The sequence below is a fragment of the Athene cunicularia genome, assembly GCF_003259725.1.
Source record: "Athene cunicularia isolate RWA chromosome 1 unlocalized genomic scaffold, athCun1 chr1_part1, whole genome shotgun sequence".
Classification (NCBI taxonomy): Eukaryota; Metazoa; Chordata; class Aves; order Strigiformes; family Strigidae; genus Athene; species Athene cunicularia.
Window position 1 is genome coordinate 95518317 of NW_020799091.1, and position 20537 is coordinate 95538853.

Sequence of the window (20537 nt, forward strand, 5' to 3'; positions counted from 1 at the left end):
GGACACTGTCAACATCAGGAATAGTTGTGTAAAATTTGGTTTTAAAACTCCTTTTCAGCTGTTCTGTGGCTCACAGTGAGCATATTGGCTGCTCTGAATAAACCAAAATAACAATAACCCTGGTTCAAATTAGGGTCCGCTTCCTCTGGCCTTAGGCATTTGGGTGCTGGAGCCAAATTTTCAACCATCGCTCTGTCTGGAAGCTTTATTAGTTGTTTGGTGTAATTGTCCCAAAATACTCAATAGAAAGGCCTAATCTTTTGATTTGATAAAACACTGAGAAGACATGATAGCAATGAATGTAAAAGGCATTAAAAAAATCCCCAAGGAGTGTCCTAATTTTAGATTTAATCAAAACAAGTGTGAATTTTCCTTTATGTTTTTCTGCTCTAAGAGCTGCTGCTTATTTATGGGTAAATGTAACTTACAGAAGTATATACACTAAATATCTTTAGAAGTACTGTGTTTATCAAAGCTCTCTTTGTTTTTCTTTACTAATAATTCCCTCTTTCCATTAAAAACAAAAAAACCAAAAAAACAAAAAAACAACAACAAAAAAAACCCACCACAAATTACCTATCCGCTTTTCTGAGACTGCATAGCCTTTAACATGATTCCTTACTCTTTCAGAAATTTTCTTTTCACTGACCACTTAAGAGATCCGTTTTCCCTGTAGAAGCTGCTGAGAAGAGAAAGTAGAAAATAGGCCTCACAATGGAAAATAAAAGATAGAATAAAGTAGGAATCAAGTTCATTGTTTTTCAGCAGCAAGCAAAGCTAATACTCCATAGATGGTCCAACTATTACCCAAACTGTCCCCAGATGGTCTCTGTGACAGGAGGCAGAATTAGAATTCTGACTGGAGAAACCAGATTGATGGCCATTAAAATGAGTGTCTTCAGAGCTTTTTATCAGGATCTTACTCTCCCCAGTTGAATCTCCTTTCCTGTCTTTCCTGAGTTAGTAGCATTTATTGACATCCTAAATCTCCTTAGTTAGGAGAATATAGACTTTAAGATTAGACCTTTAGCACTGGATTTCCCTGACTTTAAGCTGGACTTCTAAAGGTTGGTTGTAAAAGTCTAAGCAGCTCACCCTGAGGTCCTTTTATCATCAATAAGAAGCCATTTGTCATCTTTAAGGCAAGACAAATGGCCCTCTGGAAGGTCTTGTTTCCCCCCAAGGACTGCTAAAGAAGAAGTCCTCATTTGATTAGCTGAAGGTTTGGATGACTAATTTTTAGCCACCTGAAGTTAGGTTAAGATGAATGCCACTGACTGGTTCTATGAACGTGCTCTACCTCTATACACAGGGAATGCTTTTGTGTATACGTACAATGCCTTAACAACTTTCTATTAGTACTAATATGCAGAATATATATATATATTTATTTGTTATATTTTGTTTATATTGTACTTATATAGAGAATGCCTACATAAATATATAGAGAATTGTATCTTGCTGATTTTAATATATCAGTTCTGCTCCCAACATCAAAGTATAAGATATTATTCATCTATCTGCATCTATCTAGACAATAAAAATATAATTCACTCTTAAAGGCTAGATGGGACTAGTTCTACCAGAGCTCTTTCTTATACATCAGCAGATAGTATTTCATGGCTTTTTAGCTCAGAACTGAGCTGTTATAGACCCAAGTCACCGTGCTTAAAAGTATACTTACTTGCATGAATGAGCAGTGAATGAAAACCATTAATGTCCCAGCATGCACCGCTCACCAATACTCATTTTTGTTGTAGCCAGAGTTTCTTAGTGTGTTTCTGCTTCATTTAAACCCGTCAATACCTCAATTAGTGCTTGCTTCTCTTCCCCTGGGAGGGACATTTACACATGTCACTTCACAGCCTCCAAAATCTAAAAGACCCATGGGAACTACTGGGTCATAAAATATATCCTGATTAAAGCTTGTGTTTTCCAGTGACTTTCTGCCCTTTTTTTTTTTTTTTTTTTCCTAAACTTGTAAACTGTTCAGGTATTTTTAATGAAAGGGCACAAATGGAAAGTTTAAAGCATAACAACTTCTAAGATAATGAACACTCTCCCATGTGATTCTACGGTCTCTGTTTTTTTACTGATTTGCATTCAGCAAGTCACAAAAAATTAGAGTGCTGTACTTTACAGTTACAATAGCAGTAACTCTCTCATTTAACATTAAAACTTGATGCCATCTTGATGACAGAGTGAATTCAATTTAAGATCAAAGCATTGGAGAAGTTATCTAAAATTACATATTGCTAGTTTTAAATATTTAACATTCCTGCTCCTTCCAGCTTGACTTTTATAAACAGTGATGAAAGATCATAACTGATTTGGTATAGAAAGTAGCCCAAGAAATTTATACTTAATGGAGACATGTTTCTAATACCAATTTTTAGGCATCCATACTTTTCAACAATGGCAATGATAGTAACAGTAATATTGTCCATTAATTTCTTGTGAAGGACGATGATCTTTGTCTTAATGAATCACAACTATATAGATGCTAATGTAATTTTCTTATAGGTCTTTGATCACTTACTCTTGCTTAGACAATTAGCCAACCTTTGATAAAACTGGTTTTCCACTGCCTCATGTGGGTTACCATAGTTTGTCACAAATTTCCACAGCCTTTTACTCTAACTGACTGCAGGGAACAAAGCTGTCAGCTTATCATTTCCCATTTTCTTTCTCTTGGTTATTAGGAAGTGCAGTTAGACAAAATGGGAATTGAAGCTGCATGGCAAAGCCAAAGAAAGTCACATTCATTTCAGAACCATGTCAAAGTCAAAGGAAAGACCGAGAAATATAAGCAGCTACTGGTCTCATGTGTATCATTTGAAGACAGCAGTTTGCACTGTACAAACATAAAACTAATGCAAGAAAAGACATCAGGAAGAGGAAAGAATTGCCTTTGTGATTTGAGAGAAAAGACCTTTTTTATTTTATTAATGTGTCTTTTGGTTAAAATTCATAGTTGTCATGCAGAATAAATCAATTTCTTTTCCTATAATGTGACCTGAAACTGCTTCTGAGTGAATAAGATATGAACCCTAAATGTTCACAGCCTTTACCCTGACATATTCAATAAGATCATGAGGTGCTGGTGAAGCTGCCAAGTACTCAAGACATCATTGTCATTCTTGTTAAAGCTTAGCATCAAACAAGGCCAGTTCTAGCTTGGAAACACATGTTTGAATAATACTTATAATCAAAGTAACTTCATTTATATCAGTGGAATAGCTAGCTGAAATGGTATTTTAGGGTGTACAGATTCCTCATTCATTCCCATTCAGTGATTATTTCTTTTTAGAATTTTTTTCAAAGATTGCCTTGTATGGATGTCCTAATATTCTAATAATGCAGTTTTTACATACCACTGAGTCCCTTGGTTTCATATGGGATTTGTAATGAAAACTTAGGTAGCTGGGACATGGACTGGTCATGTCTGTGTTTAATTTCTCTCTATTATTTACATATCATAATTCTCATGGATGTCACTCTTCACTAAATAGAAACATAAAGAACTTTTTGCTATGCACAGTCTCTTTTTCTGTGGCAGTACTGTTTTTCATACTAGTCTGCCAGAAAATTATTTTGCTAATAGAACTGTTAATGAGGCTCTTACCTATTGTCCAGAAATCCATTCATCTAACAGTTATTAATGGAAGCATGCAAAAAGCTACTAGCTTTTTCCTAGTTTTCAGGAATATATTTATAAATTTTCTGAATGTATTTCATATGTGTTGTAAACTCCTGAAATTAAAGCTGAGTAAATCAGTCTGTTATATTAATTCATCACATTTTTACTTCTCTCTTTAAATTTATTAGGTTTATGTGTTTAAAGTTACTTTTCTGAGACTGGAACCTCAGTGGCAATTAATTTCAAAACGTTTGCTGTTTGAATTTGAAATTCATACCATATTGATTAGTTGCATAATTCACCCAGTATTGTTTTTATCTGAACTGCATTTCTCACACAACAAATTCTTTACTAATTCCAAGCAATATAGTAAAATACTGCATTCAAAATTAACTTTAATGAAATATTTAGATACTTTAAATTGAATTTTTAAAATATTTATCCTAAAAGAATGTGTCTCTGAGGAGGTTCACAACAGATGAGCATGAGTAGGTCACAAGCATGAAGTTCATTTTCAAAATTTGTGAATACTGATAGAAAATTGTGGTCATTAATTATATATCCATTATTTTTTGTGAAAATAACTTGTATTCATAAAAATGGGTTGCTTATTTTTGTGTTAACTTAATTTCTTTCACCCTCTGAGATATGCAGGGGTTTTTTTTTAATCTTGGGCACCTCTTGAGGATGAGGGCCTCACCTGCTGGAGAGCTCACAGTTTTACCAAGGCACCGTGTGTTTAAATTGAAGTATTTGAGCAGTCCTATTGATTTAAAATTCTCTGCTAGATTCAGGACACCATTTGAGCTCTGGAGAGATGCTACTTAAGTAAGCAAAAATGTCACCTATGAGAAAGGGAAAACTGAAGTTAAGAGAAGAATTTTAGCAGTCCACTCACTGACTTCTGGAAGTCTACTAAATTTGAAAATAAATTAACAAATAGGTATCAATTAATTATAGCATGTGAGCTGGATTTGCCTGGACTTTCTTTGCCTGATCACAAGTGGACTGAGGAAGAGGGAATTTGGTTTGTGAGGTAGAAAACTCTCATTTGTCATGGACAGAAGAGTATTCTCACTGTGGCTGACCAGCCTGAGAGGACATGCTGAATTTGGCTTAAATGTATAATTGGAATTTTAGTTCATTTTTTCAATATATATTCATTTCAACTTAAATGCAGTTTTCTCTTACCACAACTCCTATCCTCATTCACAATGTTATTTTTACCCAAGATTATTTAAACTGCATCAAAGGGCCATAGTCTTCTGTTATAGAAGCTGTACAAGAAAAACAGATGGTGTTCATCTTCCTTCATTATAGCACTAGTGTGCACATCTCTGCAACTGAGCGAGGCATTTCAGGTTCCTGAATGATCAGTGTAAAGAAAAAGCTTTTGGGGTTACAGTTCATCTGGTTGGATGAGCAGCACTCTGTAAGTATCTTTCTTTCCACTGAGGAAGTCTACGATGCCTGGCTTGGCATAGATGCTTGCAAGATGAATCCCAATATGGTGACAGGCATTTCCCCAAACTGGCCAGTTCAAGCATGATCCAGTGAACAAGCCAAGTTACGTGGGCAGAGATCTTCAGATCAAGAGAAGTGGAGAATATGGTGAGACATGTTGATATGCTGGAAGTCACATCACTGACAGAGTACAGGACATGTCTCTTAACTGAACACTCTCTCAGATTCTCACTGTGTTCAGTTATGTCCAGATCATTATATCATTAGTTTATCTGCTGCATCTTTTCCATCCTCTTTTTCAATAACACCTTGAATCTGCATTAATGTTTGGCTATGATCAGCAATTTAGCTTTCAATTCAGCTCAAAACACATTGTGCAGTGTCACATGGCATCTCCCCATCAATTGGGTTGGTGGCTGTGTTGTATTACTCTCTTCCCACCACAGCCAGGTTGCTGGAAAAATACCATTTGAAGACGACAGATAGCAATAGTTCTTAAACATACTGAGAACTTCAGTCACTCTTAGAATAATTTATGGATGCTACAAGGACATTTAATTTTTACTTGCAAATTCAAACATCAGGACCCTTTTAGTTTGTTTTCTTCCCACATAGTTATTTCCATCTACAAGCTAAAAGAGTGAAAACAGAATCACAGAATCAAGTAAGTTGGAAAGGACCTTGAAGATCATCTAGTCCAACCATTAACCTCACACTGACAGTTCCCAACTACACCAGATCCCTCAGCGCTATGTTGACCCAACTCTCAAACACCTCCAGGGATGGGGACTCCACCACCTCCCTGGGCAGCCCATTCCAACACCTAACAACCCCTTCCGGAAAGAAATGCTTCCTAAAATCTAGTCTAATCCTTCCCTGGCGCAACTTGAGGCCATTCCCTCTTGTCCTATCGCTTATTACGTGGTTAAAGAGGCTCATCCCCAGCTCTCTGCACCCTCCTTTCAGGTAGCTGTAGAGGGCGATGAGGTCTCCCCTCAGCCTCCTCTTCTCCAGACTAAACACCCCCAGTTCCCTCAGCCGCTCCCCGTACAACCTGTGCTCCAGAGCCTTCACCAGCTTCGTTGCCCTTCTCTGGACACGCTCGAGTCACTCAATGTCCTTTTTGTAGTGAGGGGCCCAAAACTGAACACAGGAATCGAGGGGCGGCCTCACCAGTGCAGAGTCCAGGGGTCAGATCCCTTCCCTGTCCCTGCTGGCCACACTATTGCTGACACAAGCCAGGATGCCGTTGGCCTTCTTGGCCACCTGGGCACACTGCTGGCTCCTGTTCAGCCGGCTGTCAATCAGCACCCCCAGGTCCCTCTCTGACTGGCAGCTCTTCCCACCCTGCTCCCTACATAATTTTTAAAATTAATGTGAACATGCCCTTCCCTTCCAAAATTTTTTCTTATATAAATACATATCATTGTATGTGTGTGTACATAATATATATGAAGATATATAAAGGATACACACACAATATGGCATCTGAATCATCTTGATATATTTCTAAACGCCTTCCCTTCTTTAAAAAACATCCTTAGAGAATATCTGATGCGTATATGGTACAGATTTAGTTTATTTACAGTTTTCTAGGTTATTTTGTCAGTAAAGAGTCAGGATATTTATCTCAGTTATTTGCATCAGTAATTTGATTAAAGATAGTTAGAGGATGAAGAAATACATTGCTTAAAATATCCTTGGGAATGTGGCTTTGTTACCAGAAATCTTTCGACATAGAGGAAGATAAAAAGAAGAGCTTATGGTTTAGGATCATTTGAGATAAATTTTGAAGAGTAAAAAATCAGCTTTAGAGGAAGGGGAAATATTTAGCTGTGAGGCATTGCTATGGCAATAAGGAATCTGTGTGGAAGATTATGTGAGAGGAAGGGAAGGATAAGCAGGGATAAAGCTGTATCTGAGAAATAAAGTAATCTTTCTTTACATGTTTTTATGACTCTCTTATTAAGAAAGTTTGTCGGGAAAAAAGAAATTTAGCTTCATAAGCTATCCTCTGTTTTTTAAAAAGTAAGCAATATAGTTTGGTTTGGCATTGTCACCCATCAGGGGACACTTGGTAGACAGCTGTTCAAGAGACCTGAATTGAGGAAGGAGTCTCTGAGACAGGCTTCCTGAGGTACATGTCATTTAAATCCAAATCCAAAAATCTCATTTTTTGTGGGTGCACGCTGTGTGCTCCTACCCATGAAGCAGGAGGGTAGACCTGCCCATGCAAGGCTCACCTACTCCAAAGGTTAAGCCCTCCTGTCCTGGGACACAGGCACCCCAGGAACTCATGGGGAGGCACGCACCACCCCTCGGGTCCCAGGTGGGCTAAGTGCATGATTCCTGAGTCACCAGAGAAACTCAAAGTAGGAAATACTGATGGGAAGGAGGACTGCAGCTGTAGACAAAATCACTTCACTTAGGTGAAGAAATTGCAAAAAAAGGATGTATTTCATCTTCTATTTCAGGTGTTGCAGATGAGGGCAGGTATGTTCAAGGCATATACCTGCACATACAGGGCCCACAGGCTGCATAAGCCTAGTACAGTAGCTTCTCTGTTTGGAAGCAACAAGCAGATAGCCACAAAACATGACTTTCTGTGAGTAGTTTCCTTGTGGGTACTTGCATTTCAACAGATGCTAGATAACACTGAAGGTATTTTCATTCTCTGGAAGATGGAATCAGACTCATCCTGATTTTCTGTTCTTATTATCCATGATTTCTTCTCTTTGAATGCTCCTCTTTTTAAAAACTAATTGGTACCTAATATCCAAACCGTTAAACAAGACATATTTAATCACTAATGCATAACAGTACCTAAAGAGCCCCATATCTCACAACTTTCTAAGAATTTTTCCTGTAACTAGATCCTATTTGTAACTCTAATCCCCACTCCACAGCTCTGTTAATTTTCAGATTGGTTTGTTTTGGTTCAGGAAGCCTTTGAACAGAAAGGGCTGCATCCTGACGTATTGTCATATCCAAGCATCAACAGCTCCAGCATGTGAAAAGGTCATGCCACCAAGCATTAAGATTTCAGAATAGCAATTATAGTAATTCGTTTAAATAAGGATTTTATTTTTTTTTTTCCTGTTGGGTAGGAATAGACGCAATCTATGCAGGAGGAAAGACCAGGAAGGCCTCAAATCAGGTCCTGTGCCAATGTCATCTTCTTTAAACAGACACACAGAGATTCAGATGGAATGAGTGAGGTTTTTTGATACAAAGAGGCAAGTGTTCATGCATGAAAAAGGAGAGTGGGCCATTGCAAGAGGAAACCCTGGCGTGAAAGAGCTTAGGGAAGGAACTCTTTAATGCCACCTCACATGCTTTGGAAGGAGTGGACATATGGGAATAAAAGGACAGGCTACTGAGGACATCAGAAACCATTCTGTTTAAAAAATGCCATGTTTTGAGGGGTTTACAGTAAAACACTCTGAGGATTTTTTCTTCCTCTTTCCAGAAAATTTTTATTCCAAAATGTGAAAATACTTGGGGTTTAAGCCTATTCTTGCTAGCAAGAAAGTGCTTTTTTCAACTTTAACATATTTTAAAGTCCAGAATGACTAATGAAGTTGACAATTATGTCCCAACTGTTCTGTAAATACCTTCTGAATACAATAAAACCTCAAATCTAGCTAGGTTTATTGTCAGCTTAAATATACTTTCAGTTCAGTACAGTTTAACTATGCACTCAGCACATACGTGGACTGTAAGCTCTTTGGTGCAGAGCCTTTCTTTTAATTTTGTACTGCTCCTGGTTTAATTGAACCCTCATTTTGATAGGTCATTACTGTCACACAAAATGGTAGAGCATATATCTGTCAGCAAATAAAAGAGTAGCTCATCAGAAAGAATAAGATTTTTTTATCGGTTCTTTATTGGTCCCATATCTGAATGCTTATTACTTACATTACCTTTATGTGCTGTGAATATTTTAATATTATGTTACAAGTTGTCCTGTGAGCAACAAAACAAATGGAGCCAGGCCTCCTTTGGATTTGCGTCTTCTTGTCTCTACAGCCCTGTTGTCCAGTCCCAGCTACTCTGTGCTAAGTTCCTCTTAAGGCCCATTTTCAGTCTGAAGAAAATTCTCTTACACAGGAATGAAAGTAAAATAATTTCTCACAGTTTTGTCCATCTGGTCAAATATGGACAAGCTGAATGAGACCCAGATTGAAGGGCCAACCCTGTATCATCAGACCAGTCAGCTCACTGAAGAGAGATCTTTTTTTGTTTTGTCTGGTTTTAGTTCCAGCTATGATAACTTCCTATCCAAATACCACCTTGGCAACGCAAGGTCAAAAGAAGGAGATGAGCTGCACAGCACATGGAGAGAAACCCATCATAGTCCGCTGGGAAAAAGAAGACCGAATCATTAACCCTGAAATGTCCCGTTACCTTGTTTCCACCAAGGAAGTCGGAGATGAAGTGATCTCTACTCTGCAGGTAAGAAAACAAAGTGACCCATGACTTACCTACACGTGTGAGAATGTTGCCTGGTTTGGTTTTGATAGGGATGCACAGCTACCTCTGCCCTATAAGGTCTCATTCACTCCACCTGTGGTGCAGCCCTGGAGAGCTGGCAGCACGAGGTGGTAGAGAAAAACTCTGCATCACACCACCCCAGAAAAATCAGTCTCCATCTTCCCATGCTTCAGAGGCAACAAGAGAGCGAGCGTGATGCGCAGCCTCTGTGTCCTTTCTGTCTCGGGAGCAACATGGCTCATGCCTCAGCCTGTCTCTCCAGAGGTGACACAGCTCAGTTTGGAGCACAATGCTGCTAACGCTGAGTTGATATCTGATCCCTAGCTCTGATGTGTGTCAGGCAAAATCATTAACCAAAATCATTAATCTGTTTTGAGATAAAAATTCTGTGTTTTTCAGGTACTTTTTCTCCCTCCCTTTTCACTTTCTGTGGCTTGTGAGACCATTTTACAAAGTCGGGTTAGTCACTGGATTCAAAGTGAGATGGAAGGAAAAGGTGCATGTAGATACATAAGTAGTGTATCTAATGCTGCCAGTAGTATTTGGCCCTTACTGTACACAGTAGCAGAAGTCACCTAGCAGAAGTCACCAAGCCACTTAACAAACGGTCATAGTCTGGCATCTTTGCTTCTGCTTCTGTAACAGGCAGCTGTCTGGTGGTGTTGGAACCATGCTTCTTGTCTTGCTTGACAAATCAGTATGTGGGACTCTGTTAACTCTTAAGTGGCTGACCTGGGGTAGGTTGAGGGGCTACATGAGTGATACTACTGTTTTGGGGACGTAAATTTCCCCAAGATGCCATGGAAGCACTGGAAACTCCTGCTGTTCTGGTGTCACCTACAATAGGTGGGGCTATGACTTGCCCTCAGTATAGCAGGATACAGCTTTTTCCATTCAAATTGAAAAGTCACCAACATGAGCAAGTTATCAAGCTGTTCTTTCGTATTTCACATGTCCCTTTATGAAATCTAAAATATCATATAGATTCTCAGTGAAAAATCTTGATTTTCCATTTTTCAGTCACATTCTTTAAAACATTTTACCAGGCTCAAGGAAATAATTCTCTAGCTCTCTGGTGATTATCTATGTTCTAGTATAACTCAAGGTATATCTCTTTCTTTACTAGCCAAAAAATTGCGTTGGATGATATCCAGTAAAAATCTGGGTTTGCTCTCTGTGAAGGAGCTTTGTCATTGATTTCTATAAGGAGGAATAAGTTCTATGTGTGACTTTGTTCATGTTAGTATATTTGTGTTACAAATAATATTTAATTATAAGATAGACCTTTAGGCCACTCTGCCCTCATTCGTCTTATTGACTTTAATAAGATAATGTCTGGATGCACAACAATATTTCTTTTTGGAAGGCTGGAGACCTGCTTGGAGAATTCTCTTCTGAAGCAGTTGCGTACAGTAGTGGCATTCTACATCCATATGTATGTAACATACAAAACGTTTGACTTCTGAGCGATAAAATGTCCCCAGAATAGAAAATGTCAGGATTAAGGTTGTCTCTGAAGCTTTTAACCCAGTGCTTTTGCATGTGTGCATGATGATTTTATCTTTAGTTGTATACTTAGCTTTTATTTTTTCTGCAGGACCTCTGCCTCAGTCAGGCACGACTTGGATTTTCTCTGGAGTTGAATTAGGGTTGAGTAATGAAAGACACTGTGTGATGCAAGGCTGATCATTGAAACCAAACTTTTCACAGGTGGCCAATAATTGTGTGTTCTTTGTTTTCTAGGTACTTGCCTTGAGCCCTTGGGGTCTGATTTGCAGAAGTACTAAGCTCTCATAGCTGCAGCTTAACTCAATGGAAGCTGTTATGAACACATGAAATGCTATTTATTGCTAAGGACTCTGATGGGGAAAAGAAGGCCCTAGATGTATCAAATTGGGCTCTGAAAAATTTTGGTTTTCTATCTTAAAGCTCAGCCACATGCACAACTTAACACAGCTTGACAAGTTACTACATCTCAGATGATAACTCTCCAATATCCTTGTAGCAAGTGGTAAATTAATCCATTTATCTTAACCAGTGGTGAGTGAGAGACGTGCTCATATTACCTTGGCCTTGCTGAGGAATAAAGAGCACATGGAGTTACCATGGCTCAGCTAATATGTGGCAACTTGTCAAGCAGCCCCTAACATTATCATATGCCTGGTTCCTTAATTCCCCATACAAAATGGTGGTAATACTCTTCATGATGTCAGGGTTTATGAATATATATTCACTCAAGTTTCTGAAATGGGTATTTTGTAGGTGAATGCCACAGAAAAGGCTATGAGAAAATGAATAAGTCCTTCTTCAGGGCACAGTTTGACCTGTGTGCGGTAAATAAAGTGTGGAGCACCACACTGAACAATGAGAAGAAAATGTATTTGGAATATCTGCTCACTTTAAAAAACTCTCCCTATGGTACATTGAATGAAGCAGTGGTCCTGTAGAAAAATATCATTATGACCATGTACATAAAGATTATGTATAATTTTCTATGTTACGAAATTACAAATTGAAAAGAAAGACCACCCAAAATTTTATTATGAGGCACCATGCTGCATACTACAGTGTTCACCACCAGTGTTTGAACCTTTATTTCCTCCACACAGACTTCAGCCACTTGAGTTATTTTCAGAAATAACTGGGAAAATTTGGAGGCAGCAGGAGGCACCATTTTGTATGGAAAATTTGAGCCAACTGTTAAAGACTTGGCAAACTTATGAGTAACAGGAAACAAGACTCCTAATGAGAAGCTACAGGAATAGGTGGTACTCCAACGCCTGACTACACATGTAGAGCTGATAGCCTGCTTCCTCAGCCCAGGTGTTGCTAGTTTTGATAAGTCTCAATATTTTGGATGCTTTACCATGTGTATGTATGTATGTGTATAACATATAATATCTATTTATTACTGTCAAGTAAAACAGTGCGTACAATTTTTCTTGCACCATACAGAAAAGCTGCTGGTTTATTTTCTCTGCATGCTGTTCAATCAATCACTTCTTTTCAAACCACCTATAGATTTTGCCAACTGTGCGTGAAGATTCTGGCTTCTTTTCCTGCCATGCCATCAATTCTTATGGGGAGGATCGTGGAATAATTCAGCTCACTGTGCAAGGTAGGAAGAGGACAACATAAGGAAAAAAACACAGCTATTGTAGTACAGTAAGTGTATGCCATCCTCAGAAATCTGTTGGGGGAGGGAGGCTCTGATTCCTAATTAAATGTATTCCTCATTGTCAGAGGAATGAGGAGCTGAAATAAGATATTCGGTCTTTCATCTTCCAGCATCACTGATTAAACCAAAATAAAAGATAAGATTGAGTCTTTCTAGATCTGTACAAATTAATAAATAGAATTATTCTTAAATACACTAGCTGACAGTCTGCTAAAGATACTTAAAACTATCATCTTCAGTAGAAACAGTGGATATGAGGGGTTTACTTTTTGGGGGAGAGGAAGAGGGTTGCATTTGTTTTTGAAGAACAAATGGGCTTAAAATCCAAGTCTGAAATTAAACAGAAGTGATCTGACTTTAGAGAAATGTTAAACCTACTGTGGATCTTTAAACAAAATACTTCAAGTTTAATCAGTCAAAATAAATTGTGATCAGTTTGCACATTGCAAACTCTAGGAACCTATGTTGCCTGTGGCTGGGGTTCCCCTCCTGCAGGGTTTCACTCTGGCAGACAGCAGCAAGTCCTGGAGTGGCTGAGATGACTGAATTTGAGACGCAGAGCACAGCCAGGACTCAGCCACTGGCCACTGCTTATTTCTGTGCGACGTTTGTTCCTGTGCTTGTATGCCTTTGAGCGTGCACACAACAAATTTCTAGGACTTGCAAATTTCTTTCTCCCCATTCTTGATTTCAAGTAACAGCAGATTTCACTGAATGCCTAAGGCAGCCCTGTCAAAAAATTCAGGTGGAGTTTGGAGAGAGGTTCTCAGTTACACCATTTAAACTGCCATGACAGTTTAAAGGGACATTAGAATGGGTATAAATGCTATTTATTTACAACCTTAACTCTAGAGGCAGAAAGAGGCTTTAGTGTAATTTTATAGTTATCAAATTATTCTATTATTAAATGAAGATTTTTATACTAAAAGATATAGAAATTTTACTCCCTTCCCCCACCAATTTTGACACTTTAAAGTTTAGTATTCATTCTTCTACCATCAACTTTTGAGTAAAAACTGTAGGAGTATTAGTGAAACGTGGTGTTCAAGGCAGAAATCTTTTCTAGTATGAGCATTCCAATCTGGAGTGCTTTTAAAGAAATGCAACTCTATGTTGCATACAAGAAAGTTAAACAGAAGATAGTATTCAAGATTACCTCAGCAACTAGTAGTTGAAAAGTGACTTTTCCTTCCTCTGCTGAGTATTCTTCAGCAGGTGATTAACTGTCTCAGGGCACTAATGAGTGACTAGACAAAATGCCATGAGAGCTTACTGCCAGTGAGCTATGCCAGTGCCACACTCAGTAATGTTATCTTATTGAGAGTACAGGCTTTTTTCTGATTAAAACTGTGCGTGTGTGTTTACTCAGAGCCCCCCGACCCTCCTGAAATAGAAATCCGAGAGGTGAGAGCACGCAGTATTGCCCTCAGGTGGACCATGGGATTTGATGGAAACAGTCCAATCACTGGCTACGATATCGAGTGTAAGAACAAGTCAGGTAAGGAATAATCTTCCTCTGTAGTAATCTCCATAGCTAGTCATTCATCACTGAATTTGTATCATAAAAGATAATTCATAAATTGAAACTGCCTGATGGAAATTTTTACCATGGTTTATTTAATCTTCCACAGTAAGATTTATCTTCATTTGTTGGGTTGGGTTTGGGTTTGGGTTTTTTTTGAGGTAAGGACATTAAGTTTAGCAATCGCTTTTCCCTTTTACCAGGGAAACCTACACATAAGGGGAATAAATTTTGTTGTAAAACAAGACATTCTAGATGATAGCTTGTATGATGATTTTGCTAGCTGATTCGTGGTTCCTATTCTTATCTTTTCTCCATTTGGATTTTTTTTTCTTTTCATTTTCTATTTTTCCCTATAGTAAAAATACCTGCCTTTACAAATTATCTTTTCCTGTAGTGCTGATGATTCTAAGTTATTTTCTATGAAGATATGAGTAGATGACATCTTCCCTGGAAAGACAGCAGTGAAAAAGAGTAGTTATAAGAATTTCTAGACAAAGAAAGCTGCAGCACCATGCAGAGTTTTCAGTAACATAGTGGAAATACTCTGAAGGATAAGATCAGTGACACATTTTGGCAGGCCAATGAGAGCAGATACCTTTCTGCTAGGTCACCATGCAGCCACATCAATGAATATCTAATAGCATAAATGAGGTGAATAATTAAAAAATAAATAAATAAAAAAGCAACCCTTTACGTCAGGAAAGTATTCCTGTCCCTGTAAGTGTTAAGCCCCCAAAATATTTACTCTATTGAAATCTAAAACCTTTCAAGGTGCGTTGGAGCTATATTTGTGATGTAAGATCACACTTAAAATTAGGCAGATTGAGAAACACTGTCCTTGAGTCATGATTTGAGACGGGACTAGAAAGGAAATTGCAATGGAACAATGTTTTCACATTTCAAGTATGATTAAAAAGACAATGAGACATTATATTGTCCTATTTTATGTTGCAGTTTGTTGTACTATTTGTGAGGGGATGTAATATACTGATAGGAATGTTCCATGTGTGTTTATCAGTGAAACCTGTTTATAAAAGCAACTATAGCACATTTGTAGTCTTCCCACTTTAGTTCTGAGATGTAAAAATGTACTTGTTCATAAAATTCTAAAATTTGCCATTTAAAAAAAAATATTCTGCTACACATCTTTACTATTATTCATTTGTCTATATTGTGTATTTCCTTTATACTTTACTCCTTAGACAAAAATGTTGTGATGCTTTCATTGCTAGATAAAATATTTTAAGGAGTCTGAAATCATCAATCCCTGTTTTTCCATTGGCTTCATAAATGAAATAGGTAATGTACAGGTGAGGATGGTACCTGAAAGATTACAAGTGAAAATTCCCCAGTGAGGCTGTGGTCAGGAATCACAGCATTGGAGATGTAGTCGAGGCAAAGATGCCTTCGAGGGATATGTATACCTCAAAGTTTCTGGACTTTGTTTTCTTTTTGATTCTTTTCCTTTCTTTTGAAACATCCACCAAAACAGTTTTTTAAAGTCACTCTTGCCTGATAGGCTCCTTTTTCACCCTAAAACATCCCTTGTATTTCTGAATCATGTAATTCAGCATATAACCCCATCTAGGAAGATTAAGCTGCTTTCCTTTGATGGAAGTAGTGGTGAAAAGGGACCTCAGAGCTCTAAAACATCTTTGTTAGATTTAGTTCAATGTTTTCAAGTGATAATGCAGAATGCAGGCAAAGATTAAGTGGCATTCACTGTGAACTTGCATTGCAAAAATATGTCTCTGTAATACAGCATGATAAATTGATACCAATACAGCAAATGAAGTGCCATCAGATTGGATGAAAACATCAAGACACAACACAGTGATAAAGGTTTAAAAAACTGAAAGAAAGAAAAAGTAGTGTGTGGCAGAATTAGTGTTGAAAAAATATTTCTTTGCCTGTATATAAAGACAAATACTGGAGGCCATGTCATAAAAAGATCAGATTACCTTCATCTCACTGTAAACAACAGAAACATCATTTTGTAGTATCTGAGCCTGAATGGAGAAGCTAAGATCAGTTTTTTGAATTCTTGTGCATGATTTTTGTCATTCATTAAATCATGATGATGATGAAACACTGAAGATGGTTACTGAAGAACTTGCACAGGGTAGTTGTGGGAAGTTAGGACAAAGAAGAGGGAATTAAGGAAACAGTTTCCACATATTAAAGAGACAGAAGAAAACTTAGGTAAAACATTTACAATCCAGATGGTAAACTCATCCATCAGATTTTTCCGTCGGAGGTGTACAAAAAGGTTTGAAGATAGGAACAGTTATGTGGGCTCTTCTTTGTGCCTCTCTCCTCATCCTTTTTATGTCATCAGGGAGAGCTGCGGGGCAAGCTGAGCATCGGTTTAAGTCCTGATCTGAATGTCCAGGGCTGGGCTTTGCGCGTCCTTGTTCTCCCGTGTTGAGCTGAGCATCCTTCAGGCCGCAGATGCCTTCGCAGAGCTGGGGTGGGGGGGTTGTTCCCCAAACTTGCCAAGGGTGCAGCGGCTGGGTGCAGTACCAGAAGCGGCCACCGGGGGGCAGCGCCGGCAACGCCGTGAGCCGGCAGCCACTTCGCCGAAACCCTCCTCGATTTCCGTCCAAAACGAGCCCTAATTCACTCTCTATTTCAGGAACGGATGGAGAGATGCTGGTTTTCATAAAATCATACATTTTTCATCGATCATTGTGTCAGCGTGCATTTTCTATCACGCTGAGAAATGCTGGGCATAATATTTTGTGAGTGGAATAAAGAATACATTAAAAATTCCACTTTTAACATGGGGAGGAGTGGGTGTTGCTAACCCATTGCTGCTTGTTTTCTGTGCTTTTTCAGTCTTCCTACATTTTAGATCCCTCTGGAACAATAAAACCCAGAAGAGTCAATAAATCCTGATACCTTATTCAATTACTTACCACATGGACACAAGCAAATATTTTTAGGGTTTGCCAGAAGAAAACAAAACTAACTTTTTCTCCCTTTTTTTCTTAACACGTTTTTCAAATCTGAAAAATTTTAGAGAGAAAATGATTAATTTCTCTCTGGGCTGACTCAGTTTGGAGGGATTGCTTTTGTTGGTTTATTTAGCCCTTTAGAAAGGGCATACCTATATCAAAATATACTCCTGAAGTCCATGCATTAGTTGTAAATAAAGACTGGAAACCTATGTTTAGAAGTACAGAAGACTGTAAGTTTTCACATCGCTCTTTCTCCAAGGTGCGTCATTACTTAATCTACTAAGAATCACCAGAATTTTTCAAATTTGTTTATTTGATTTCAGCAGCTAAGATGTAATTCAGAGTTCAACCACTCAGAGGTCAGTATTTCAAACAACTGAGTAGAAACTTAAGCAATTTGATAATATATGGACTATATTAAAAGAAATTCTCATTTCTGATGAGTGGTGTCCCTTAAAGGGTGATGTTGACTCTGGTGCTGTTTAACATCTTTGTCAGAGACATGGACAGTGGGACTGAGTGCACCCTCAGCAGGTTTGCCAATGACACCAAGCTGTGTGTTGCGGTCGACACGCTGGAGGGAAGGGATGGGCCATCCAGAGGGACCTGGACAGGCTAGAGAGGTGGGACTGTGTGAACCTCATGAAGTTCAACAAGGACAAGGGCAAGGTCCTGCACGTGGGTCAGGGCAATCCCAATCCCAAATACAGGCCAGGGGATGAGTGGATTGAGAGCAGCCCTGAGGAGAAGGACTTGGGGGTGTTGGTGGATCGAAAACTGACTATGAGCCAGCAATGTGCACTCACAGCCCAGAAAGCCAACTGTACCCTGGGCTGCATCAAGAGCAGTGTGGCCAGCAGGTCGAGGGAGGGGATTCTGCTCCTCTACTCTGCTCTTGTGAGACCCCACCTGCAGCGCTGTGTCCAGCTCTGGGGCTGCCAGTATAAGAAGGGCATGGACCTGATCAAGCGGGTCCAGAGGAGGCCATAAAGATGATCAGGGGGCTGGAGCACCTCTCCCGTGAGGACAGGCTGAGAGAGTTGGGGTTGTTCAGCCTGGTCTCCGGAGAGACCTCATAGAGGCCTTTCAGTACCTAAAGAGGACCTACAGGAAAGATGGGGAGGGACTCCTTATCAGGGAGGGAGGGGATCCTAGGGATAAGATGAGGGGTAACAGTTTTAAACTGAAAGAGAAAGAAATTCTTTCCTGTGAGGATGGTGAGGCACTGGCACAGGTTGCCCAGAGAAGCTGTGGCTGCCCCCTCCCTGGCAGTGTTCAAGGCCAGGTTGGACGGGGCTTGGAGCAACCTGGTCTGGTGGAAGGTGTCCTTGCCCGTGGCACGGGGGTTGGAATTAGGTGATCTTTAAGGTCCCTTCCAATCCAAACCAGTCTATGATTCTATGATAATCCTCAAGGGAAATTTAATGCATTCTCCATGCCAAGCATGTCTTTTTTGTAAATCTCTTTCCTGTTCGTGTGGCATACTGGAACAGAGAGAGTTGTCTGTGCTTGTATAATATTTAATGAAGTAGAGTGTAACTGCTGTTAAAATTCTGTGAATTTTAAGAAATTCTGTGAAGTTGCAGCAAACTGAAAGCAAGTTCTATCAGCGCTGTCTGCAGGTAACTGCTTTACAGCTTCTGAAAGTATCCTACAGAGGAAGCTGTGACAAACTCAGTTACCAAGGAAAAGTATATTCTAGTGAATTTGGCTAGCACTTTAATATCTGATTCCTAAATGTTTTCTGGGTAAACAAAGCCACATGGACAAGCAAACAGGCCCTGTAACCAGCCAAGCTGCAGATGTCATTGTGACAACTTGTGCATCTTTTAGCAAGCTCATATAAAAGAATTTACACAGCATGTGCAAATATTTTGGATCTGAGTGAGCTTTCTATTTTTAAACTAGTCTTTCTTATCTGCTGAGCTTTCTGCAATCCTCCCTACAGTGACCTATGCTGTAAAACACTCCTGTAGAGCCTCCAGTGACATCCCCCATAGGATGCTGCAGAGGTTAAAGGAGGAACATTGCCTGAAGTAAGAAAGAAATGAAAGATGGCAACTTATAAAAGACATCAAGATACTTTAAATGGATAAAATCTATTATTTTGTTTATAGCAATTGAATGTTTGGATTAAAAGGAGGGGTTACTGTGTTTAGAAAATATCCATACTTTTCCCTGTTATATGTCTGGAGAATGTATTAAAAATGTAACAGGCAGGTGAATAGTAAACATGAATAATAACAATGTGGTCCTCCTTTTAGAGATATATGCAAACAGCTAAGAGGGTTCTATATTCCCCTGCTATTAAACTGCTCCTGCATCCTAACATGAATCAGGGAAATAACATCAGTCCTGGAGGGTGCTGACCCCCATGTCTAAGCAATCCAACCTCATGCCTACTGTTCTGTGGTCTGAGCTTGGGATCAAACTACCTGCCTGACCTCTGCTAGTCTAAGAGCCCTCCATTCCTTTTTATTTTAACTCCCTTTCCCCCCTTTTTGGAGTACAACCTATCTTCTCACTAAGTGAGGATCCATTTGGGGCAGCAGATCCCATCTGTTTTCATAGTTGTTCCAAGGTAGTAATGGTAAAAACCCCAGTTATCTACACACACAGACAACTGGGGAGTCTTTGCTGCTCTCACCATCTCCTCAAAAAAAGGCAAAGGAGTAGCTATTTCCTTGGATTTGCAGATGACCCCAGGGCCAGGATCTCATTGTTCACACTTGGACGAGTAAGGAGTGCTGTCAAGGAAGGTGAACACTCGTTTTGCTTGTAGCAGCAGACATTTTCTGGGTTAATTCAGCAGTGGCAGTATCCTGCTCTGTGAGATGGTTTAACTGCATGCTTGTATCAGTGACGTTAACATCATCTTTTATCTGTCTGCTTTATTTTAACCTCTTATTAAATAGATTCTTGGGATTCTGTTCAGAGAACCAAAGATGTTTCCCCTCAGCTAAACCAAGCCACTATCATTGACCTCCACCCTTCCTCAACTTACAACATTCGCATGTATGCCAAGAATCGCATCGGCAAGAGTGAGGCCAGCAATGAGCTCACCATCACTACTGATGAAGCAGGTATGCTCTGGTTTTGTAGCATCTAAATTGTGCTGGAATTTACTGCTCTTTGACGTGAGGAATCTTCACTTGAAATGCTTCTTGTGTTGATGCAGTGGCATCGAAAGACATACTGAATTGTTCCCATAAAACGTTGTGACTTGCAACTTCTTCACTCAGGCCTGTAATTAAAGCTGTTCAGTGGCATCTAGTG

At 39.2% G+C, this 20537-nt stretch overlaps 1 protein-coding gene across 1 annotated transcript in view; it reads left to right on the forward strand.

Moving 5' to 3' along the window:
* Window positions 1-20537, forward strand: part of DSCAM (DS cell adhesion molecule) — a 480683-nt gene that overhangs the window by 354735 nt on the left and 105411 nt on the right. Inside the window, exons 12-15 of the mRNA XM_026868377.1 lie at window positions 9363-9559; window positions 12620-12716; window positions 14146-14274; window positions 20177-20344. Coding sequence (XP_026724178.1) covers window positions 9363-9559; window positions 12620-12716; window positions 14146-14274; window positions 20177-20344 — 591 coding nt within the window. The remainder of the gene's footprint in view (window positions 1-9362; window positions 9560-12619; window positions 12717-14145; window positions 14275-20176; window positions 20345-20537) is intronic.